Here is a 23,401-nt window from a genome sequence, read left to right as displayed (position 1 = left end):
GGCCCGCGCTGCGGGGGAGGGGACGACCGTGAAGCGGAGTCAGGGACCTACATCCCCAATAAAGTCACGTCTGGGTAAACGCATCGGTCATTCCTGGATTTGTGTGTGTAGATTCAGGTGTCTGCGTGTGTACGCGCCCCGGGTCCGGGTCCCCTTCTTCTGTCCTATGGAACCTCGGCGAGAGCGCAGGGTCCGGGCCCCCGACTCTCCGGCAGCAGGGAGGAGAGGGAGGGCCCCAGAGGTAGAGGAAGAGGGAGAAAGGGAGAAATTCGAGAAACAAGCCGCTCGGGGAGAACCAGACAAACCGGGTCCGGGCAGGGCGGAGCCGGGTCTGGGGCCCGGAGTTGGGGGCGGGCTCTCAGCGGGAGGGGAGCTGCAGAGACCTCGGCTGCCTCCGACCCAAGTAGAAGGGTGGGGAGCCCGAGACCCCATGCGCGCTCGGGTGTCACTTGGATGCGCGGGACCCGGCTCCCCAGGACCCCAAACACCTCCGGGAGTCCAACCCAGGGGGCAGAGCTCCATTCTTGGCTCCGCCCCAGGCCTGATCCTCAAGATTCACCCACAAGTGGGTTTTGGGGGGGGGACTCTGAGATGACGAGCGAGAAGTGGGGTGCGCGGGAGTGTGACTCCACAGCGATGGGCGTTCTTGGGGTTGGGTGGGTAGAGAGACAGCAGGCCTGGGCCCGCCTTAGACCACTCCCCCAAATAACACCGCCCACCCGTGGGCCCGCCCGCCAATGGCTCCGCCCACTGATCCCGCTCCTCCCGTCCGCAGCCCCCACCCCCCGCCCGGCTCCCTCAACACAAACTTTCCGTCCCGCTCGCTCCCTCCTCCGCGTCCAGCACCTCCCGCTCCGGCCCGGCTCATTCCGTGCATTCCGGCCATCCCCCTGCCCACGACCCCCCTTCCCGGCCCCCCTCACTACTCCCTCGGGCCCGGCGGAGCGGCCCGGCGGAGCGCCCCCCGGAGCTCGGAGCAGGTAAGCCCGGGGAATGCAACTGGGAGGCCTTGCGCGCAGAGGTGCCTGCTCGGGTGGCTTCTGGATGGCGGGGACCCGGGACACTCTGGGGGCTCTGAGCTATTGTCCAGCCCGCGCCCGAGCCCAGGTCCTGGGTGCCGGGAACTTTGGAGGGAAGGGGGGAGACGCTCTCCGGGAAGCCCCGCCCCTCCCACCCCCCCACCCCCCCCCACCCCCCCCACCCCTCCGCGACCCGGAGGCTGGGAAGCCCGGAGTGTCCCGGGTGCCCGGGCCTGGCCCCGCCGTGTGCCGGGGTGTGCGCCCGGAGCCGCGGGCTTGGAGGGCCTGCCGCCGCGACTCGTATCCGGGGCGCCCTTTGGACTCCGAGAGCCCGCGGGCCCCGGGCTCCACGCAGGCCTTGGCCAGGGCGAGCCGGTGTGCGCGCTGCTCGCGGCTGCGCTGGGACCCGGCCCCGGGTGTCGGGAAGCCACAGTGTGAGCCCGGAGCGTGTGCGCACCCAAGGGCGGGGAGTGGGGGAAGACGCCTGTCCCCTCCAGTTCTGCCGCCCGCCTCCGGGCTAGTCCCAGCTCCTTGCTCCAGGAGCCTAGCTCGGGACGCGGCTGGATTTGGGGCCTTCCCCGCACTTCTCCGGAGAGAAGTTAAGGCAATTGTGGGCAGCTGGGCTTCCCTTCCCACTCGGGTCCTCTCCATTGTCTGTCACGTCTTTATTCCTGCCTGCGAAGGGAGGCTGGAGCGCTGGTGTGGGTCTGCTTTCTAGCCCCAGCAGGCCCTCGGGCAGTGTCACTGAAGCCCCTGCTCTACCCGCTCCCCCAACAGGGGCCCTGATAGAGGGCTTATTTTCTTAAAGAGCAAGAGAAAACGAACGAAGCCTAGAGCCGGGCTTCTCAGGGCCTGTGTCCCTCTGTATCCCGAGCTCTCCAGGTAGGGGCAGAACCAAGTCAGGCCTGGACTTGTAGCCCAGCCCGGAGGATGGCGGTAGGGGCTGGACACAGCTTTGAGGGGCTGGTGTCCTTGGTGGCTCCGTGTATTCAAACTCTCGAATAGAGGGCCTGGATCTGTACACACAAGGTTCCGCCTCAGTACTGGGGTCTGGGACACCCCAACACACACAACCAACTACGGGATGCTGCCGGCCTGAGGTCAGGGGAAAGCAGACAGACGTTGAAGGCTGCGTTGAAGGCTGCGTAAGGAGACTATGCCTCTGCCTTTCCTAGTCCGCGACCTCCTTCTCCACACCTGACATTGTTAATGCGACTGAGGGCATCCGGCTTTTCCTTCCCACTTCGGTCTTCCCGTTGTCTGACGTGCTTTTTAGTCCTTGGTGTGAAGAAAGGGTGAGGGTCTGTCTACTCATCCCTCAGGCAAAGAGTGGACACGAGACTGAATTACCCCCTCCTCAGGGAGGGGCTGGAAGCCAGGCCTTCCCAACCTCCTGGGAGGGAGCTGTAATTAATGCTAATTAGCACTTTGGGGAACAGAATGGTCAGTGGTTGGCTGGAAATCTTTTGAGTGTGTGCACACACACGCAGGTGTGTGTCTACCCAGAGTCTTTCATCCACCATCACTGAATCTTTTTACACCCTAACTCGCTCTGCTGTTGGGAGAAAGAAATACACATAAAAAGAGAGCTCATCTGAGGCAGGAGACAGGCTTGCCAGGTGTATTGATGGCTGGCTCCTCAGGTGCCTGGTCCCTCCTTTCCTTAGAGGCTTATCCTTCTGTCTGCCTTTGGTCTCTGCCTATCATGGAAGCTGCACCTAGAGGGCTCTGGAGAGGTGGGTGGGTCGCCCCAGGTAGCACAAGGAAGGGGGAGCGGAGGCTGGGGAAAGGCATACAGTTAGAGCATGGTAGCCTGAGATAGATCTGAAGCGACCGGGGAGGCTGTGTGGAGTTGGAGATGCTTGCCCTTGTAAATGAGGTTCAGAGGTCACTGGATGCTTACCTCAGCCCAGAGCCTTTCCGGGCCCCCTAGGGTTCTATGTAGGCGCTTGTGCTGAGACAGAAGCCACCAGTCCTGTTCTGGGTGGGATACAGAGGATCTGAGGGTTAGAGGGGGCTCCTGCTTGTGTGGTAGAAGGGGGGCCTGACTGTCACAGTGTCCTGGGGTTCCCAGGAGGTCCCAGCCTATCCCCACAGGATATCACAGGAGCTGTGGCAGCCCCAGGACCCCAGCCTGAGCCTGTGAGCTTAGATCTGGGCACCAGCAGTCCCTGCTGTCCTGTGCGCGCTGTGGCTAGGAGCAGGCACCGCTTGCTGCAGACCCTCTGGAGGCCAAGGCGGGAGACTCCAGACCCAGGTCCCCAGAGCCTCAGCCCTTGGGGTTTCCTAGAGTGCTGGATTGTTTCCTGGACTCCTTGCCAAGCTCGAAAAGACAGGAAGTGATCGACGGAAATGGGAAGACAGCTGCGTGTGACTGGATTTGAGAATAGTTGAGGACCGTGAGGGGTCATTTGCGTGGGCCACATTGTGCAGTGGGCGTGTGTGGGAAAGGACCCAGGTATAGCCTCTGTGACCACATGTGGGAAAAGCCGGCTCGTACACAGCCCTCATCACTGTGGTCATGAGAGAAACAGAGACCTTGGGCTGTCGGACAGACTGCTCTGGGGCAAAATTGCTTATAGGCAAGCCAGGAGAGGGATGTCCAGGCCCCACATGGTGGAAAGAGTGTCTGTGAGAGTCTGGGGTGTAAGCTGGGTGGGGTGCAGATGCCTACATGTGTGAATGGGAGAAGCCGCTGGGATGATATTCTGGTGTTGGGTACCACACAAGGTAGTTGTGGAGAAAATTTGTGTGTCTGTGGGTACACCAGCTATGTGAGGAACCATGGTGCTAAGATTCTACCTGAAGGGCATTCCATGTGACCTGTCATGCCCTGGTGTGGGCACTTCTGTTGTCAGTTGTGAAATGACGCGTGAGGTGGTTTTGGGTTTGTCTGTGTGACTGTTCATGACACTACACATGAGTACAATGACAGGATCCGCATACGGATGAGGGCGGGCCGCAGTGAGGAGCTGGATACAATGTACACAACCTGTATCCTATGAGGCAACCTGTATCCTGTGAGACAGCCTGGAAGAGCCAGGCAGTGTGTGGCTCCACGTGTGAGAAACTGGGGTGTGACTGAGGCCAACTCCGTAGGTGGTCAGCGCCTCAGCTTGTGTGGGCTCTGCCACCCGGGGTGTGGGGGCCTGTGGCCCCAGTGCATGTGCCATCTACCTGGGAGACCTTGGAAAAGATCCTGCCAAGCAGGGTGTGGTGTGTGTGCCTTTGGAAGCAGAGGCAGGGGGATCTCTGTGCATTCAAGAGGCCAGCCTGGACTATAGAGCAAGTTCCAGGACAGCCGGGGCTACACAGAGAGACTCTGTCCCAAAAAATGTAATAATAAAAAAAAGATGCTGTGGAAGAAAAGAAGGAGGAGGAGGAGGAGGAGGAGGAGAGGGAGAGGGAGAGACTAACATGGTAGATGCTATGATATGTATGAATTTTTGTTTTTGCCACAATATGATTTTTTCCCTCACATTTGCAATTCCCAACACATGAGAGTTTGGGGTGTGTGGATGGTGAGTTCAAGCTGGCGAGAGCTACAGAGTGAGACCTTATACCAAAACCAGTAAGAAGAGAGGGCAGTCAAAGCGTCCAGTGTATGTTATAGGACACAGAACCCTGATTTGCGTTTTCCCTCACAGTTGTGGACACCAACACTTGGGTGTATCTTGAGTTCCAGGGTCGCCTGGGTTATGGGAGTGAAAACCCTCTTTCAAAAAAGGGTGGCGGGGGGTCAGCGAGATGGCTCAGCGGGACAGGGTGCTTGTTGCCAGGACTAACAAACTGAGTTTGATCTCCAGGACCCAGGTGGTGGGAGGAGAGGACTTCCGCCAGGTGACCTCTGACCTCCACACGTGCACAGTGGCCTGTCTGTGCTCATACATACATGGATAAATGAATAATAATTAGCTATGAATGCATGTGGACATTAATATATACACACACACATATATACACATATCCACACATATATCCATATATACTATCTACATACATACATATCTGTACATATATGTACACACATATACATATATACACATACACATATATACACATATATACATATATGTATATGCATGTGTGTATGCATATATATACATATACACCTTACCATGACTGCCTCCTGAGAGAGGAAGGGAAGCCTGTGTGCTTATAAAGGACCCTGATTTCAGGTGGCATCTTGTGCTGCTGGCAGCCCAGTGGATGAACTGGGGTAGGTAGACATGTTAACTGAGCTTTGTGAGAGCCCCCAGTTCCCCAGGTCGTCCCTCAGCCTGTCCCTGCTGGAGGAGTCCTGTTCTGGGACCCGGTCAGCTCTCCCTGTAGGAGGCCTGGGGGCTCTGAGGAGGGGGCTGTCCCTGGCTGGGACTCCTAGAAGTGAGGGAGAGGGATGGGACCGGTGGCTCTCAAAATTGGAAGCACATTAGTAAGCTGGTCCGGGAGGCCCCGCCTTCTCCAGTGGGTCTGGCAAGTACTCCCTCCTGCGGAGAGAGGGTCCTCCGTCCCAGCACGGCAGGGAGTGGCTACTTGGCAGGTCCCCCCCCCCTCCCTTAGACTTGAGGTGGAGGAGGCAGAGAGCGTCCCTAACCCCTCCCAGCCTAGCCCATGCTGGTCCCAACCAGAGCTTGGCCACTTGTAGGGTGGGAGCGTCTGGCAGCTGGAGAACAGCTGGCTGCCGTGGGGGTGGGGTGGAGGGAAGAACGGCTAGGAGGTAGGGAGGCCCCGCGCCCTTCCCCGCCGCGGAGCGCCTCGGGACCCACTGATGTGCCCACGTTGGGTTATGGCTCCAGTACGCGGAGCATTTGGGGACCGACCGGGGTCTCTGGAGGGCAGAGCTGGCTGCTGGCTGCAGGGCCCAGCTCAGCCTCTGTACCCCTGGGAAACAGCGAAGTGCCACCTGACAGCGTGCCTCTGCTGTGTCCCCACCAGGACACCAGCTCTCGGGGAGCCTTCGCCTAAGTTTGGCTTTCCCCCTTCGGAGGAGCCAGCGGACTGGTGGTCTGGAGGAGCGGGGCGTGACAGCCGCCCGACTCCGGCCTCACTCAGAGCTGTCTGGCCAGTTCTGCCCGCAGATCTGGCCCCGGGGCTGGGAGTGGGCCGGGGGGGGGGGGGCCCTTATCTCCATTGGGCCTCCTGGCCCCCTTCCTCCTCAGACCCCCAGGCTGAGGGTCTGGGACAGGGGAGGAGGCAGGTGTGACTGCTCTGCAGGCTAAGGGTGAGAGAAAGGCTGAAGCCATGCAGAAAACTCCAGCGTGGGGGGATGGGGGTGGGGGGAGAGGGTCTGTGGGAGGGGAGGAGCCGAGCCAGGCCCCACCCACACCTCCCGCCTTTCGGGTCAGTCCTCGTCCTGAGCTACCTTCCATACCCCGACTTCCTCCTGCGTTGTCCCTACGGGTCCCACCTCCTTGTCTCTTCACCTGGGTGCCAGTGGGCCCATCCCTGGGTCTTTGCTGGGTGTGGACGGGTTCCTCTTCTCCCTCCTCCCACCCCAGAAGGGAGTCCCTCAGTCTGCCTGCCTGGATGGATGGAGAGCGGGCTGTCTGGCACTTTCTGGTTTCCGTCTGTGCGCTCGCTCTCTCTCTCTCTCTCTCTCTCTCTCTCTCTCTCTCTCTCTCTGCACAGTTCACTCTTCTTAGATGACACTTCTGGGACCTTCCACACTCCCTTCCACCTACCGGGGCCCATCTCCCCCTCCATTTCCTCTGTTCCTCTCAGAGCACAGCCTCCAGGCAGAGGTCGTCTCTGGGGACTGGGCTGCCCAAGTAAGTTAGCCCCTTGAGACCCAGCCTGCTGTCTCCCATGTGGTCCCAGGGTTTGGGGGTGAGCACCCACACTGTTCAGGGATGGCAGCTGTGACCACCCCGGTAGTCTCCCCCGCCCCGCCCCCCCCCCATCCTGAAGGGAGTCTGCTTGGAATGATGTCGGCAGAGGAGACCCCTGACCAACAGCGTTTGCTGGGCAGCCAAGGGCCTAGCAGGCTTGTGCCGCTGTGTGAAGCTGTTTTGGAGGGGGTACCATTTAGGTCCTCAGTGTGGACTCTGCCCTCCAGAGATGTGTCCCTCGAGTATGTCAGGCCTGTCCTGCAGGTGCCCAGGAGCCTTGTAGGGTGTGTATATTAGGGTCTGTACTCCTTGATACCTCCTACCCCCCATGCCTTCTTCCCCTCCCCAGTTATCTATCTAAGATCCCAGCCAGGGGCTGCCCCATCCCCCAGTCTGCCCCATCCCCCAGTCTGCCCCATCCCCCAGTCTGTCCCAGCTCCCAGGCTGCTCTGTTCGCCATATTTGGCCACATGCTCCCTCGGGGGCGGGGCGGGACTGACATCACCCAGGAGGGGGGCATGGCCTGGATGAGGGGAAGCAGCCAGAGACTTGGGGGAGGCCAGTTTCTTCAGAACTCAGGCTACGGGCCCCCCTGTCACTGAGTCTGGCTGTTGCATTAGAGTCTGAAGGGCCAGGCTGAAGGTTCCTATCCCTGGGTGGGTCCTCTGACCCCTCCGTGGTCTGAACATCATTAGCATCAGGCTGATATCCCAGGAGACTTAAGATCTTCAACTGCTCCTCCAATGTCCCTCTCCCCCAGCTAGCATAGCATCTTGTCCCCTTTCTTCTGTAATCAGAGGAGAGGGGTTACCCACCTAGACAGGTCCCTCTCTAGAAGGACAGGCTCCGGGGAGGGACAGCTGACCCTTGCTGCCCACTGGCCACTGAGAGACACTGGGTGTCTTGGAAGCCACTGGAAAGGCTGGTCTTGTGCAGTGGTGTAGGGCCTTCGAAGCTGTTACAGTCACTTGAGCTGAGGGGGCTTCGAGGCCTGGGTCTCCTTTCCCTATTCAGCTGGTGGGTTTCGGTGCCTTTTTTCTTGTCTACAGGGTCAGGGAGTGAGCAGCAAGGGCCTCTCTTCTCCCTGTGAACCCTGGCGCCATCTCTGCCAGTAGCCAGTAACTCCATTTAAAACCTAGCTGAATCATTACATGGTGTATCCTTGGGTAAATTGTTTAACTTCTCTGTTCTCTGGTTTTTCTCATGTACAAAGTAGCATTAATAATATGTAGCACTTATGAGTCGCTGTATAAAATCCCCCCACCCATGCCTGGCATATGGAGATGCCTCTGTTAGAAATATTAAGTCTAAACCTGATGTCTAGCGCTAGGTGCGTGCAATTTGCATACATGTGAACTGATGTCTTACCAGCTGGGAGCACAAGGCAGAGGGAGGGCAAGCCTGGGCTACCCAGTGAGGCCGTCTCTAACATAGATATGGATGGATGGCTGTCCTGGAACTCGCTCTGTAGACCAGGCCGGCCTCAGATTCAGAGATCCGCCTGCCTCTGCCTGCCTCTGCCTCTGCCTCCCGAGTGCTGGATTTAGAGGTGTGAGCCACTGCATCTGGCTTCCCCAGAGCAGAGCTGGTTAAGTGCGGAGGCCTCCAGAACTCTGATTTTAGGTTCCTGTGTTCTGGGGTTGCTGGGGGTTCAAGGTCATGCTCTTGGGGGCTAGAAAGGGTGCCCACCCCCATTCCCAGAGCCTTGACCCATCTGCCATGTAGGCCAGGACAGAGCTGTGTGTGGGTGGCTTATGGGCTGGTGTGGGGCTGAGGAGGCGTGGGAACAGGAAGTGGGTGGAGGTCGGGCATGCGGGGCCAGGTTGCCGGCCTCACCTCCGAGCTGTCCTGTGCAGTCTGTGTCCTGGCCACTCCCAGGGCATCGCCTGGTCCATGCTACGGCCCTCTGTGGGGTAGGTGAGAACAGTCTCATCTCAGAGCAGGACTGCTCGAAAGCTGGTCCTCGCTCCCCTGCCCCCGGGGGCTACAGACAGACGAGTCTTTGTCTGACCCTCCTCTTCAGAGACTGCTTGGGAACCTCAACTTTCTTGTTGCTATGAATAAGCATTTTCTATGTCTGCCTGTGTAGAGGCTGACCACATATGCGGGTGCTATGTGTGTGTGTGGTGACTCTCACATAGCCCAGGTTGGACCCTCACATAGCCTAGGCTAGACGCAGCTGAGAGTAACCTTGAACTCCTGCCATAGCCTCCCAAGTGCTGAAGTTACGTGTTTCTGCCACCCTGCCCAGTGTTTCAAAAGGTTTTTTAATTTGTAGTTTGAGTCAGGGTCTCCCTGTGCAGTCCATTGAATTTTGAACTTTGCAGTCAGTCAGCCAAAGCTGGGTTATAGGCAAACACCATGCCTGGTTCAAAACTAGCAATCCTCCTGCCTCAGGCTCCCAATTGTGCAGAACCTGTGGATCTGCACTGATGTGGTTGGTGATCAAGAGGATCTTTTCCCCTTTCCCCCTTTTTAATTTATTTTTATGTCATGAGAATGGGTGTTTTGCCTGTGTGTGTATATGTGTGTGTGTGTGTGTGTGTGTGTGTGTGTGTGTGTCTGTGAGAGGGTGTCAGATGCCCTGGAACTGGTGTTAAAGTTGTGAGCGGCCATGTGGATGCTGGGAATTAAACCTGGGTCCTCTGGAAGAACTGGCACCAATCCTAACCACGGAGCCATCTCCCTAGCCCTTTACCGTTTCATTACAATTATTTATTCCTGTGTGCTGTCTGTGCCTGCGTACAGAGCTCAGAGGACAGCTTCCGAGAGTTGTTCTCATCTGCCACGGTGTGGGAGAGGGACAAAAAGGGACAGGTATCATGCAGCCCAGGTTGGCCCCAGATGGGCTGTGTGGTGGAGGAGGAGGCTGGACTCCTGATCCTCCTGCCTCAGCCTTCCAAATGCTGGGATTACAGGAGCGTACTACCACACCTAGCTCATATTACTGTTTCAGTGTTTCCGGCCTTTTAACCCTCAACTCGAGGAGACCCTTCTTGGTTTTAAACTAGATTTGTGTTTTTAATGTTGTGTACTTGTGGCATGTGGGGCCAGAGGTGTCAGGCTCCCCTGGGACTGGAGGGACAGACAAGCGTTAGCTGGACATGGGTGCTGGGACCTGGAACGGGGCTGAGATCCTCCACCCTTAACCATCTCTCCAGCCCTCCCTTTGTGACTTTTTATAGGAGCTATGGTCAGAGATGTAAATTAACTCCTGCAAGGCAACACAGCTCTGAAGAAGATTCAGCCTCCAACATGGAGCACCTACCCGTGCTGTGGGGAGCACTGCATGTGGCCTCTGGGGTGGGTGGGAAAAACCTGCCCTAACCCTTGACATCTGCTTGTCTAGGCTCAGGCCATCCACGGGGCTCAGGCCCAGAGCCCAGAGCAACCAGCACAATAGCGTCCAACAGCTGGACCGCCAACAGCAGCCCCGGGGAGGCCCGGGAAGATGGGTCCGAAGGCCTGGACAAGGGGCTGGACAACGATGCCGAGGGAGTGTGGAGCCCGGACATCGAGCAGAGCTTTCAGGAGGCCCTGGCCATTTACCCGCCTTGCGGCCGGCGCAAGATCATCCTGTCCGATGAGGGCAAGATGTACGGTAAGTGCGGCCGGCCCAGGTGGGCGTGGCTCCGCCCGCTGGCCCCGCCCCCTGCTCTCTGTCCCTTGCCAGACCGGTTGGTTGGGGGAGCCCTGGCGGCTTGCCCGACGGGCGAGTCCGGGCTGGCAGGCTTGGGCTGCGTGTGTCTGGGGCCTCCTCCAACTGCACCTCGCAAACAGGCCTGCCCCAGCCCACACGCGCCCTGCCTCTCCCTAGCCCTGCCGGCTGGAGGTTTCGGGGTGACTCAGGGGGCCAGGAAAACTGGGTCAGTCCAGTGAGCCTCTGTCAGGAGCCTGTGACCTAGTGAGACAGCCCCAGACTCCATCTCCCAACACCCAGGACTGAGGGGATACCGTAGGGAGATTGGGGGCCCACTGTCTGGACAGGCCCTTCCTTGATGCTTGAAAACTCCACTCTTGGGGACAGGAGGATGTTCTGGGGTGCTCCACCGGGTGGGGCCGCCTGCCCACACTGCACCCTCACCCGGGGCAGGGCAGCCCCACGGGGTATTTTTAGACAAGGGGTTGGCGGGCAGGGAGGCGCGGTGGGGCCTGTTCTGTCATCGCAGAGGAATTTGGGGAATCTGGCAGTTCTGGGGAGGCCAAGAGGTTGGGGGGCTGAGCGCACACCCTGGATGCTGACATACACCCTGTGGTATGTCTAGGCAGCCCCCACATTTTGTAGCTTACTCCCCAAGATGGTCTCTGGTGTTGTGCAGAGTCCCTGCCCCCAGACTCCTAGACGACTTGCTGATGCAGTATGGGTCACTGACACAAGGACCCAGTGATATATACTCCTTGACCCAAGCTGTCAGTATAAGAGACATCACCAGAGAAGGGACAGGGCTTATTCCGTGGCCCCCCATGACCAGGATGAAACCAGACAGAACAGCTTACAGATAGGGGATGGGGCTGAGACCTATCCAAACCCTCGGCCTCTGAGCCAGGCTGCGAGTGAGGCCTTGCTGCCCAGAAGCCTTGTCAACGCTTTTTCTGTAGGTCATGCCCTCAACGCAGTGTGCGGGGAGTCCGGAGCAGGCATGCCCAGCCGGGGTTCTCCCCTCGCCTCAGTCCTCACCATCTCTGTCTCCCTTACTAGGTCGAAACGAGCTGATTGCCCGCTACATCAAGCTGAGGACTGGAAAAACCAGGACGAGAAAACAGGTAGAGAGATGGCCCTGGTCCCTGTCACACCACCAATGGACACCTTGGCTGTAGGAAGCACGGTTTAGCCCACAGGGCCTGCTTATCAGTCAGAAAGATGGGTATTTGCCTAGCTGTGTGGAATAGTAAAACAGCTAGGGTCCCGCTGGGGGTTGGCCTGGAGGAAGGAGGCCAGAACCTCCTTCAGAAGGTGTGGAGTTAACGAGGGCGGGGCCATGCCAAGTAGGGGTTCAGTAGATCAGGCAGGGTAGCAACCCCCCCAGTACCCCACTTGCGTCAGCACACAACAGAAAACTGCCACACGGGGTTCACACCCTTCAGCCTGCCTCTGACCAAAGACCGCTCTTTATTTTTTAAAAAGATTTATTTATTTATTATACGTAAGTACACTGTATACTTCAGATACCCCCGAAGAGGGCGTCAGATCCCATTACAGATGGTTGTGAGCCACTATGTGGTTGCTGAGAATTGAACTCAGGACCTTTGGAAGAACAGTCAGTGCTCTTAACTGTTGAGCCATCTCCCCAGCCTCCTACTGCCTTTTTTGTTTGTTTTTGTTTTGTTTTTCGAGACAGGGTTTCTCTGTGTAGCCCTGGCTGTCCTGCAACTCACTGTGTAGACCAGGCTGGCCTCTTACTCAGAAGTCTGCCTGCCTCTGCCTCCCAAGTGCTGGGATTAAAGGCGTGTGCCACCACCGCCTGGCTTCCTGCTGCCTTTTTACAGCACCCCAGACTCTCCCAGGGACAGCACTGTCCAGAGGGGGCTGAGCTCTCTCCCTCACCAGTCAAGGAAAGGCACCACAGCTTGGTCCAGGTCAGACTTGGGAGGGCATTCTCTCCAGCCAGGTTCCTTCCCAATGACTCTACCTTGTGTCAAGTTGACACAGAACTAAGAAACTGAGAAAAGGGAGTTTAGTGACCCCCATATTGTGTCACTGTGCAGGGCAGGGGTGGAGTCAAGATTGGCCCCTACACTTAACAGAATGAGCCAGGAGAAAGGGAGGGAGCCTGGGGTGGGGGAGGGTCAAGGAGTGGAGGCAGTTTTGGGGATGGAGCCCTCAGCTGTCAGGGCAGTGAATCTGGAAGGCCAGGCAGGAGGCAGAGGCAGAATCTACCTTCACAGCGGTGGAACAGGGCAGCAAACACAACAGCCTCACTCCTGGGAAGGCCGGCAGCTGTGGGTGACCAGGCAGAGGGGGCTGGTTGGATGGACTAGATCTGGGGTACCTAGGAGAGATGTCAACTCAACCCCTAGCCCTTTGAGGGGTTGGAACTCAAACTCCACACCCCCTTCCCCTGGAGTGCTGGCTGTACATAGACAAGCCCCACCTGTCCCTAACCGCAGTCCTTAAAGGGGCTCCAGGTTCCCTGCCTAGCGTGGGCCCCCGAATGAATTCCTATGGCAAACTCAGAGATACTCCTTGGGGATTCAGGGCAGCAGGGGCACTCGGGCTCCTGTCGCCAAGCCCAGGCCTTCTGCACACAGTATGGAGTGACACATGCCTGGAATCCCAACACTTGAGGCTGAAATAGAAACGTTCCATGAGTTTGAGGCTGCAGAGTAAGGCTCCTCCTTCTCAGTCCCACCACCCCTGGGACAACACAGCCTCTGAGGTTCTGATAGTCGATGCTACCTGGGGCTGTCTGCTTCCTAGCCTTGGCTCCTTGCAGCTGAGAATTAAGAGCTACATAGACACCTAAAGCTACAGTGAGTGTATCTATCTGTTAAGGCCACACCCATATTCTTGGGAACCCTGTCAGCCCTGGGATGCACTGTCCGGCTGTAAGTTCAGACTCTGAATCAAACCAAGCTGGCCAAAGGTTGGGCATATGCCCTGCCTCTTTCTGACACTGCTTGCACCCACCCCTGGCCACACAGGGCAAGCCAGCCATCTGGGGACTGGTGGCCAGATCCCCTTCCACCTGAAGCAGTGGAACTCCCTCTGATTGAACCATGTAGCCCAGGCTGGGGTCAAAGGTGTAGGCTACCATGCCTGGCACAATTACTTCTTATTAACCAGCTGGGATGGTTAACAACCTCCGGATATTAGAGCTGGCCCTCAGGAGTTGGCGCCAAGTGCTAAGGGTCTGAGGGAATCCTGAGGGGATAGCTGACTGATGGAGCCAATGGTCCCCAGGGTCCCATGGCCTGGGTTTGAGGGCTGGCTCTGCCCCTGACTGTGTGACCCTGGATACATAGCCGAGAGCCTCTCTGGGCTTTGATTAGGTCATCTGTGAGTTAGAGGGTTGCTGCAAGGATCAAATGAGTTGGGCGGATGAGACTTGGGGAACGCCCGCACCTCTGTTTGGTGGCCATCAGTATGGCCCGGGCAGGGGTGAGCACCAGCTGGGACTCCAAGGACCTACAAGAGATGGCTCAGCGGTTAAGAGCACTGACTGCTGTTCCCAGCAACTGTCCATAGTGAGATCTGATGCCCTCTTCTGGTGCAGCAGAGGACAGCTATAGGGTTCTCACATACATAAACAAACTTTTGAAGAAAGCCCACAGCAGCTGCTGCTACTGACCCCAGAGCAGCCTTGAGGGCTTGTGACCTGTTCCTGTCATATTGTCTGGGTACTGTTGGCCCTTGATTAGCTCAACTTTAGTCTTTGGGGCTTTCAATGGGCATGTTGCTAGGAAAGAGAGCCTTCAAATCAAAGCACCTACTGTGTGCATATAACTCTGTTTCTGGAAAGGCACGATGGCCCGGGACAGAAGAAGCTGAAAGAGAAATCGGGGCAGATACACAGGACAGTGAAAAGATCTTTGATAGAAGCTGTGGCAAGCCTTTAATCCCAGCTCTGGGGAGTCGGAGGCAGGAGGACCTCTGTGAGTTATTCTAGGACAGCCAGAGCTACATAGAGAAACCCTGTCTTAGATTTTTTCTTTTTTTAATTTGGTTTTTTTGAGACAGGGTTTCTCTGTGTAGCCCTGGCTGTCCTGGAACTCACTCTGTAGACCAGGCTGGTCTCGAACTCAGAAATCCACCTGCCTCTGCCTCCCAAGTGCTGGGATTACAGGCGTGCGCCACCACCGCCCGGCTCCTGTCTCAGACTTTTAAAAACAAAAAAGGAAGCGGCTGTGGCTTCAGCAAACCTGTAATGCTAGGAAGAGCCACGGAGCCCTGTCTGTCTTGTGTGGTGTCTGCAGAGGGGAGGATTCCATGAGGGGAAGACCCACTTCCTTTGGGTCAGGTCCAACTCCCGCCTGAGCGGAGAGAGTGACCAGCAGATCGTGGGCTGGGGCTCTGTTCCGTGAACCACCTACACAGTGATGCGGTGCGTGGTGGCCCTTGAGACCACTGTGGGTTAACTTAAGACCCAGAACAAATAGAACTGACAATACCAAGTACCAAGAGGCATGTGCCCACCGAGATGCCGAGTTCTCCATCAGACCCTGGTCCGCCAGAGGGGAGGGCTGGGTGCTCCTGTGCCCTGGCCATCCTGGCGGTGCCCCCTCACCCTCTCTGTTTTCCTTTGCGGCGGGGCGTGGGGCACGTCCTAGGTGTCCAGCCACATACAGGTTCTAGCTCGGAAGAAGGTTCGGGAATACCAGGTTGGCATTAAGGTACGTTGGGTGCCTAGCAGGGCCTCGGGCCCCTTCCTGGACCGTGTCCGCCTGTTCTGCGCACTGCAGGCCTCTGCCTCGGGTGGCTCTCCAGCCTGCCACACCTCTCTCCGGCCTGGGCTCTGTCCTCTCTCCTGTCCTCTGCTCCTTCTCTCTTTCCCTACAGGTATGTAGTCACTTGCAGGTTCTAGCCAGGAGGAATCTCGGGAGATTCAGTCCAAGCTGAAGGTATGGGCCTGGCTCTGGGCCTAGCCTGCCCAGCATCCTTCTGGGTCCAGACCAGGGCTGAGGAACTGAGAGGGTCTGAGACACACAAGTGACAGCAGTAAGTTCCAAAGCTCCCAGGGGCGCGGCGCGGCGGCGCCTTAACCCTAGCACTCAGGCAGAAGCAGGCAGATCTGAGTTCCAGGACAGCCAGGGCTACACAGTGAGACTCTTGTCTCAAAAAAAAGCAAGCAAACAAACCTGTCAGTAGGGTGTTAAGCTTCGCAGGCTGTAGCTTCCGGGGACTGGACAAGCTGGTGGCCAGCGTCTGAGGACTCCTCAAGCCTGCCTCTCTCCTGCGTTCCCCCTTGTTCTTTTCTCCTGACTGTTGCTTGCTAATGGCCTTGGGGACCTGAGGGGGGCATGAAGAGTGCTGGCTTGCAGCTCCGTGGGGGCAGAGGGGGGTGACATTTAGCAGGCTGAGAACTTCAGTCTGGGGTTTCCGGTCTGCACCCCATGTTTTCCCAGCGTCTGAGTCTCCCAACCCTACCGGGCTCACTTCTAGGATGGACACACAGACCCATGGTCCCTTTTCTTCTTCATCTTGCCAGAGCACCCCCTGGCTAGCAGGCACTCCCTCTCTGGGTGGGTGGGGAGAGCCCCCCAGCACCCCCCAGCCTCTTGGCTTCCTTAGGAACTGACAGCCAGAGCACAGGGTGGGGGTGGGTTGCCAAACAGCATGTCCTCCCCCACCCCCACCCCCAGAGCCCTCAGGTGTATCTTCTAATGCCCTGTCCCTTTCTCCTTCACAGGCTATGAACCTGGTAAGTGACCCAGCACCCCTGGGGAGGGGCTTGAGATTACTGAGTGATGGGCCAGGCGTGTGGGGTGGCACAGGGGTGGCGCGCTCCCCAGACCTGCTTGTCGCCCTCAGTACAGTGCTGCCCAGCATAGCAACCAAGCCAAAGCCCCTAAACTGTGAAGTAAGAGTCTGGTTTCATAGAAAAAGTCACAGGTAATTGTGAGTGTCCGGGAGGAGCACGCAGTGACCATTGGGAATCCTCTGCTGTTGTATGCCAAGAACTCATGCACCCAGCCTTTCTGTATATGAGGGGGATCCCAGAGCCAGTTTGCAAGGGACCACCGTGTTGGGGCATAAAACAAAACTGTAAAATGATGGTCCATACTGTGGTCTCTGCATGGAAAGGAGACAGACTCCAGGAGGCTGAGACCCAGAGAGAGTAGAAACAAAAAAACTAGAATCCCTACCTGAAGGGCCTGGCCGAGGCCTGACCTGACCACTGTCCCAGGACCAGGTCTCCAAGGACAAAGCCCTCCAGAGCATGGCGTCCATGTCATCTGCCCAAATCGTCTCTGCCAGTGTCCTACAGAACAAGTTCAGCCCACCCTCACCCCTCCCTCAGGCTGTCTTCTCCACGTCCTCAAGGGTATGCCTGGGCTGGGCTGGGCTGGGCTAGCCTGGGGTATGGGCTAGCGTTTCAGGGTACTGAGACCCCAGCTTTATCCACAGTTCTGGAGCAGCCCCCCTCTGCTAGGACAACAGCCTGGACCTTCTCAGGAGTAAGTATTGCCTACCCGAGGAACTGCAGTTAATCTCTGGTCACTCGGGTTCTCAGCTCTGAGACTGCTGACTGCCACACAGTGAAGAGCTTTTGGGGGGTGGGAGGGGCGTGTAGCCACAGGCTGTGGGATGCAGCTGGGTACCCTCAGAGTTAAAACACAAAGGTGGCTGGCTAGCTTCTGAGCATGCGATATCAACTCAGGGGAGGCAGGGGTGGGGGCAGGTGAAAGGTCTTGAGGACTGATAGATACCCCGCTCTGCCCCCGCCCGCAGCATCAAGCCCTTTGCCCAGCCCTCCTACCCCAGCCAGCCTCCCCTGCCGCCGACGCTCAACAGTAAGTGTCCACCATGCCAACACCTCTGGTGTCTGCCCTTCTGTTTGGGACCTGTGTATTTGTACTGGGGAGGGTAGCATCTATAGGGGTTTGAGAGGGTTCTATTCCGTGTAGAAAAAGAAAAGGAATCCCAAATTTTGCCAGGATTCCATTCTAGGGGATAGTAGTTTGTTTTTTGTGTAAACACACATTAATGGAAGCACACAGAAAAATAGCCCCAGAGTACTACCAAGATTACCTCCTTGGTAGCCTTGACACCCACAAGGATGCAAGAAGACATTTTTCACACACACGTCAGCCTGGTGTCCCTGGGTGTACTCATCCAGCTATGGGTTTCAGGCAGAGACCCCGGTTACCTCCTTGCCCCGCCAGCACACACGCTCCCGACACTGTTCTGGGCTTTACAAACCGACCGTGCGGTCCACCCCATGTGGGCAGATGAGTTAGACTTTACCCTTTTAGGTTATGAGTCCCTGGCCCCGCTGCCCCCAGCCGCTGCCTCTGCCGCCTCTGCGCCTGCGTGGCAGGACCGCACCATCGCCTCCTCCCGGCTCCGCCTCCTGGAGTATTCTGCCTTCATGGAGGTGCAACGCGACCCTGACACGGTACTGTGGGATGGTGGGGAGGGAGGCTGGCATCCGTGATCCAGCATCCAGCTCGGGGTCCTCGGGCCTGCAGGCTGACCGACCCCTGCAGGCTGACCCCGGTTCGGCCCTCCCCACAGTACAGCAAACACCTGTTTGTACACATCGGCCAGACAAACCCTGCCTTCTCAGACCCACCCCTGGAGGCGGTGGATGTGCGCCAGATCTACGACAAGTTCCCCGAGAAGAAGGGAGGGCTGAAGGAACTCTACGAGAAAGGGCCCCCGAACGCCTTCTTCCTTGTCAAGTTCTGGGTGAGGCCTCTTCTAACCCAAGATGAGCAGTTTGCCCATCTCCCTGCCAGTTCTTCCCCACTCGTGGGCCCCGCAGGCCTCTGGGGAGGTGGGATGGGGCATGGCGAGGAGGAGGGTGGGGAGGTGGGAAGCAGGTGGTCGCCAGGCCTCTGCAACAGTCGGCACCCCCCTCCCCCAGGCTGACCTCAACAGCACGATCCAGGAAGGCCCCGGGGCCTTCTACGGGGTCAGCTCGCAGTACAGCTCCGCCGACAGCATGACCATCAGCGTCTCCACCAAGGTGTGCTCCTTCGGCAAGCAGGTGGTGGAGAAAGTGGAGGTGAGTGGAGGCCTGGGGGCGGGGCGGGGCGGGGCGAGCGCCAGGCAGGGCGGGGACACGCGCTCACGCCACGCCCCTTCCTGCCCCACGCTGCTGCAGACCGAGTATGCGCGCCTGGAGAACGGGCGTTTCGTGTACCGCATCCATCGCTCCCCCATGTGCGAGTACATGATCAACTTCATCCACAAGCTGAAGCACCTGCCTGAGAAGTACATGATGAACAGCGTGCTGGAGAACTTCACCATCCTGCAGGTGCGAGGCTGTCGGGGCGGGGCTCCGTGGAGGCCCGGCTAGCCCGCCCAGCCGTCCCACTGGCCCGTCCTCCCGCCCTTACCGAGTCCTGTTCCCTTCCCCCCCTTCCCCCCCAGGTGGTCACGAGTCGGGACTCGCAGGAGACCTTGCTGGTCATTGCTTTTGTCTTTGAAGTCTCCACCAGCGAGCATGGGGCCCAGCACCACGTCTACAAGCTTGTCAAAGACTAGCATGCCCTGGACCTCCACAGGATGCCGATGGACATCCTCCACACACCTGCCTGCCTGGTCTCCCCGGGTGTGGGTTGGGGGACTTACCCACCCGTGGGTTTCAGGCTGGGACCCAGGCTGCCTCCCTGGCCCCAGCACACACGCTCCCTGCCACTGTCCTGCGCTTTACCAGAGAGAAGAGGGCTCCATGGTGGGGTGGCTTGCCTGGGTACCGAGCCAGAGATGACCAGGCTCCACCTGGCCACAAGGGACATCATCGTACTGTGGAGGACACCTTGGGGCATAGTGTATGGTCGCTGGTCCCTAGGGGAGTGTGGTGGGCAGGTGAGGGTGGCATAAGACTGGGGAGAGGCAGCCGACACGGAGGCCCTGGTACAAGGCGTCATGTTGGGGTATAGGTTGAGAAGGACAGACTTCTTCATACCTTCTGGGTACCTGTTTACAGGCCCCTTACACAGGTCTTCTATACCAGACAAAGTGCCAAGATGGAGGCCCACAGAAGCAGACCCTAGGGTCGGCTAATTCCCTAGCAGAGCTGGGTACAGAGGCCGGGTAGGGGCTGTGCTGTTGAATGGTCCCGCTGGGCTGCAGACAGGGCTCTACTTCCTGCTCTTTGTAGCACAGCAGCCACTAGGCATCCTTTCTGTATCCTGAAGACAGGTGGCTGCCTGCCCTCTCCACATCCAGGTCCTAAGGTCACCTGGGTATTTATGAGTTTCAAATGAAGTACTGTGCCTTTCCTCACCCAGCCCGAGCTTCCTGAAGGTCACCATTGCTTACTGCTCCGGCCACCTCCAGCCCCACCTAGGTTTTATAACAATGTATTATATATATATTTTTGTGTATTTTTAAAATCCAGCTGTGATGGGCTATATAATAAATGGCTCAAGGCAGGGGCCGCTCAAGGCCCGGCTCCTGCCTTTGAATAAAATTACAAAGCTGTTTCTGGGTCAAGACAGTTGTGCCATATGCAACATTGTACCCTGCCTAGATATGATGCAGGGATGCTAGGAAGGGCCACCGTCACTGACAGCTACTGTGGCCTGCTGAACTGGCAAACCCGGGGGTTTGCTGCTGCCAAGTGTACAGATGATGCTGGGCCACCTACAGGCCTTTAGATAACCGACCCCTGCCACCCACAAAGGCTGGGATGACTCTGGAGTACTCTCAAGGCACCTGTCCTCAGGGACACCTGCATTCACTGGCCTGCTACTAAGCTCACAGGTTTGTGCCTCCCCTTCAGCCCTCAAGTCCCTCTGGCTTTGAGGGGCTGCCCAAGAAAGGTGCTACGTGGATGCGGCAGTAGGCAGGAACTCATATCCATGGCAGAAATGGCCAATTGCTTGAAGCCCTTACTGAGGTATTCCTGCCTGTCACTGCCAGAGAGTTCCCCTAACATCAATGGCCAAAGCCACAACAACCCACAGTGAAATTAGCTTGGGAACTTCACTTTCTACCCGTGAGGGTGAGTATAGGATGAGGTGCAGTGTGAATTTGAGACACCAAAATATGGAGGAAAAAAAAAGCTACTTCTCCAGCCACCTGAGGAACAGACGCCGCCACATGCAGCCACCAGCACCCCCCTGACTAATCACAGGCAGACAAGGGTGGGGCAGCTGAGCTTTATTGGCGCCCGCCCGTCCTAGTACAGGCGCTGGGGTTTGCCCATGGTGCTCTTGATGTACAGCGCCCGGACGTTCTGCCAGTTCTTCTTGAGCAAGGACACCAAGAAGTTGACGGCCAGGTGGATGTTGTAGACCAGCTCGTCGTCCGTCATCTTCACGTGACCGACAGCAACGGCCAGACACAGCACCTGCATGAATGGAGAGTCAGGTGGATGGAGCCCAGACTGGCACGGCCCCCTCTGGTTCCCCACTATGGACAGACACACCCAGACCAACCCACAGACCTTCTTCATCTGGAACTTGATTGTAGATTTCACCTCATCCACTTTGGCCACCATGTTTTCATTGTGTGTCAGCAGGGAGGGGAACTTGCCAGCCTTGTTCAGGCCTGGGCCCAGGATACGCGGGATCTGCTTGATCAGAGACTCGGAGGCCAGAAAGGCGTCGTACTTCTTGGCTACAAGTAGTCAGGGAACACTCAGGACCAAGCCAAAAAAGCATTTTAAGCAAACAACTCTTTCAAATGTTGCCTCCTCAGACCAAAGACTTCAAGTCCTCACCTAGGTCCCGGGCCAGGAAGACCCACAATCCCTGGTGGACTGCATAGAATTAGGGGCTGGGATGGCCCCACCCTGGAGTCCCAGCACTTGTAAAAGCGTGTACTCAAAGGGTCTCTAATACAGACTGGAGTTATAAGGAGAACATGGCTCTAAAATGTCTTGAGCTCAATTCCCAGCACCCACAGGTGGCCCACAACTATCTGTAACTGGACCTGACGCCCTCTTGTGGTGTGTGTCAGTGACAGCCTGCTCATATAAGAAAAATCAATCTGTCAAAGATGACCCGAGGTCTGCCATGAGAGGTTCCTACCACTGCCCAGAGCCTGGGAACTTGGCACCTCAGAAGACAGCTCGGTAGCACAGCACAGTCTTAGGCACTACAAGAGAGTGTGGAGCTAGACGGATGGCTCAGCGGTTAAGAGCACTGACTGCCCTTCAAAAGGTCCTGAGTTCAAATCCCAGCAACCACACAGTGGCTTACAACCATCTGTAATGGGACCTTAACGCCCCCTTCTGGTGCGCCTGAAACACACCTAAAATAAATTTTAAAAAATTAAAATAAGAGTGACGTTCGACCCCTGGCAAGAGACTCAGCATTACTTCAAGTTTTAAAGAAACTGATGGAGATGTTTCCTATCTACAAAAGCAGGCATGACTACTGCCTAGCAATCGGGTAATGGGTAAAAGGAGCCTGCGGGCGACGGGCCACTACATACCCAACCTGTAATGAGGCAGCCTGAGGGATACAGGGGCTGCCGTGGAGGCTAGCACACCCTACACTCCTGACCCCGCCATTGGTTATTAACTGAAAGCCAACAGCTGCCTGCGGGTCTGCACACACCCTGGTGACTGGGGGGCAGCCTTCTGGGTTGCCGACCTGTGTGGGGCCGGCCGTGTGGTGCTGCTCCCGGGCAGGTCGGCGGTCATGGGTTGTGCAAGGCAGCCGTGAGCAGTGAGTCTGTCAACCTAGCCCCACGCCTCTCGCCTCTCCAACGCCGGCCGGCCGCACCTACCCAGTTTCTTGACCAACTTCTTGTTCTTGTTGAGCTTCTTCAGTGCCTCGATGTCCATGTGGGGGATGTCCACGGCCTTGGCTTCATCGCAGTGCTGCTGGTCCCCCAGGACGCACACCGAGAACTTGGGGCGCGGGGTGGACTTGAGCCTGCGTTTGGGGAGGAAGGGGGACGAAACAGGTCATGCGGACGCTGGAGGTGGCGCTGGGTCTGAAGCGTCGGGGTGGCAGCGAGCCCCGAGTCTTACCCGGAGGTCTGTGCGACACTAGCCTGGCTTCTCAGGCTAGCCGGCGGGCTCGGCCGAGGCCTCCCCACGCCTCCCCTCTTGTTTTAAGACCCAGGGTGGGGGTCCGTCCAGGCAGCCTGCCCCGCGGCAGGACTCCTGAACTACCCTGGCAGTCAGTGGCCCCGTGCCCGCCTCGGGCTCGGCCAGAACGGCACGGGAAGGCCACACGGGGACACTGAGGGCTGGGTGGGGTCAGAGCGGTGCCAACCTGACGGTGCCCGAGAAACGTTTGTCCTTCTGGGGGTCGTAGTTCTTCAGGCTGATCTGCAGCTCCACCGTCTCCAGAAACCTGAGCGAGAGGGGCGCTGTGAGCCCGGGGTCGCCGTGCACCGGGGAATGATGCTCGCCCTGCCTGGGATCTGCTCGCCCAGCCCGGGTTCTGCTCGCCCTGCCCGGGATCTGCTCGCCCAGCCCGGGTTCTGCTCACCCAGCCCGGGATCTGCTCGCCCAGCCCGGGTTCTGCTCGCTCGCCCAGCCCGGGATCTGCTCGCTCGCCCAGCCCGGGATCTGCTCGCCCAACCCGGGGTCGCTCGCGCTTACTTGCGGCGCTTACGCTGGTTCCCGTGCAGGACTTCCCGCACCGCCTCGTACAGGGTGTCGCGTGAGACTTTGCTGCTGTTGGGGAGAAGAAGCGAGGACGCTCAGGGCAGGCCATGCTGGACCCCGGTCCGGATGACAGGCCCACAGCATGCCGGGAAAAGGCTCGCGACACGGGGCGGCTGCCGGAAGAGCCTCCGAAGCGGGCCGCGGGGCGTCCGCGGGACAGCTGGGTGCACGGATGGCGGCGGATAGCGCGCCGATAACCACCTACCTCATGGCTGCGGCCGCGGAGGAAACCGGAAAAGAAGGCAGAGCGCTTTGCCCATGCGCTCAAATAGAGCGCGTGTTCTCGCGAGAATCGCTGGTTCCGCCGCGCGTT

At 57.9% G+C, this 23,401-nt stretch overlaps 2 protein-coding genes across 3 annotated transcripts; one reads left to right on the top strand and one right to left on the bottom strand.

The window, feature by feature from the left end:
• Nucleotides 1-591: 591 nt before the first annotated feature.
• Tead3 (TEA domain transcription factor 3) lies at nt 592-20,523 on the top strand. The gene is made up of 14 exons (XM_052164433.1): nt 592-651; nt 776-980; nt 10,197-10,448; nt 11,547-11,611; nt 15,116-15,178; nt 16,195-16,206; nt 16,693-16,830; nt 16,914-16,963; nt 17,238-17,299; nt 17,762-17,904; nt 18,024-18,197; nt 18,376-18,516; nt 18,616-18,768; nt 18,885-20,523. Exons 1-14 carry the CDS (start codon nt 592-594, stop codon nt 18,996-18,998), a joined length of 1,632 nt encoding a protein of 543 aa, XP_052020393.1. The 3' UTR covers nt 18,999-20,523.
• An 83-nt stretch (nt 20,524-20,606) lies between these two features.
• Rpl10a (ribosomal protein L10a) lies at nt 20,607-23,395 on the bottom strand. Of its 2 annotated transcripts, XM_052163402.1 has the most exons (6): nt 23,294-23,395; nt 23,023-23,097; nt 22,691-22,771; nt 22,197-22,345; nt 20,908-21,080; nt 20,607-20,811 (listed from the first exon to the last, which is right to left on the bottom strand). In XM_052163402.1, exons 1-6 carry the CDS (start codon nt 23,296-23,298, stop codon nt 20,641-20,643), a joined length of 654 nt encoding a protein of 217 aa, XP_052019362.1. In that variant the 5' UTR covers nt 23,299-23,395; the 3' UTR covers nt 20,607-20,640. The 2 variants fall into 2 exon arrangements, with proteins under 2 accessions (XP_052019362.1, XP_052019363.1); XM_052163403.1 differs by lacking the exons at nt 22,691-22,771; nt 23,023-23,097; nt 23,294-23,395 and adding an exon at nt 22,444-22,658.
• Between the last annotated feature and the right edge of the window lie 6 nt (nt 23,396-23,401).

Source organism: Apodemus sylvaticus, chromosome 19 (genome assembly GCF_947179515.1).
Source record: "Apodemus sylvaticus chromosome 19, mApoSyl1.1, whole genome shotgun sequence".
NCBI classification, from domain to species: domain Eukaryota; kingdom Metazoa; phylum Chordata; class Mammalia; order Rodentia; family Muridae; genus Apodemus; species Apodemus sylvaticus.
The sequence above is the reverse complement of the archived record's forward strand: the minus strand, read 5'-3'. Positions and strand labels throughout refer to the sequence as shown.

Excerpts from the sequence above, each read along its gene's own strand:
- Rpl10a (XM_052163402.1), bottom strand. Across the intron at positions 22,346-22,690 it reads CGTTTCTCGGGCACCGTCAG|GCTCAAGTCCACCCCGCGCC; the intron begins GTTGGCACCGCT and ends CCCCAAACGCAG. Across the intron at positions 20,812-20,907 it reads TCAAGTTCCAGATGAAGAAG|GTGCTGTGTCTGGCCGTTGC; the intron begins GTCTGTGGGTTG and ends CCATTCATGCAG.
- Tead3 (XM_052164433.1), top strand. The coding sequence starts at position 592 with ATGACGAGCGAGAAGTGGGGTGCGCGGGAGTGTGACTCCACAGCGATG. Across the intron at positions 981-10,196 it reads CCCCCCGGAGCTCGGAGCAG|GCTCAGGCCATCCACGGGGC; the intron begins GTAAGCCCGGGG and ends CTGCTTGTCTAG. Across the intron at positions 16,831-16,913 it reads TCTTCTCCACGTCCTCAAGG|TTCTGGAGCAGCCCCCCTCT; the intron begins GTATGCCTGGGC and ends CTTTATCCACAG.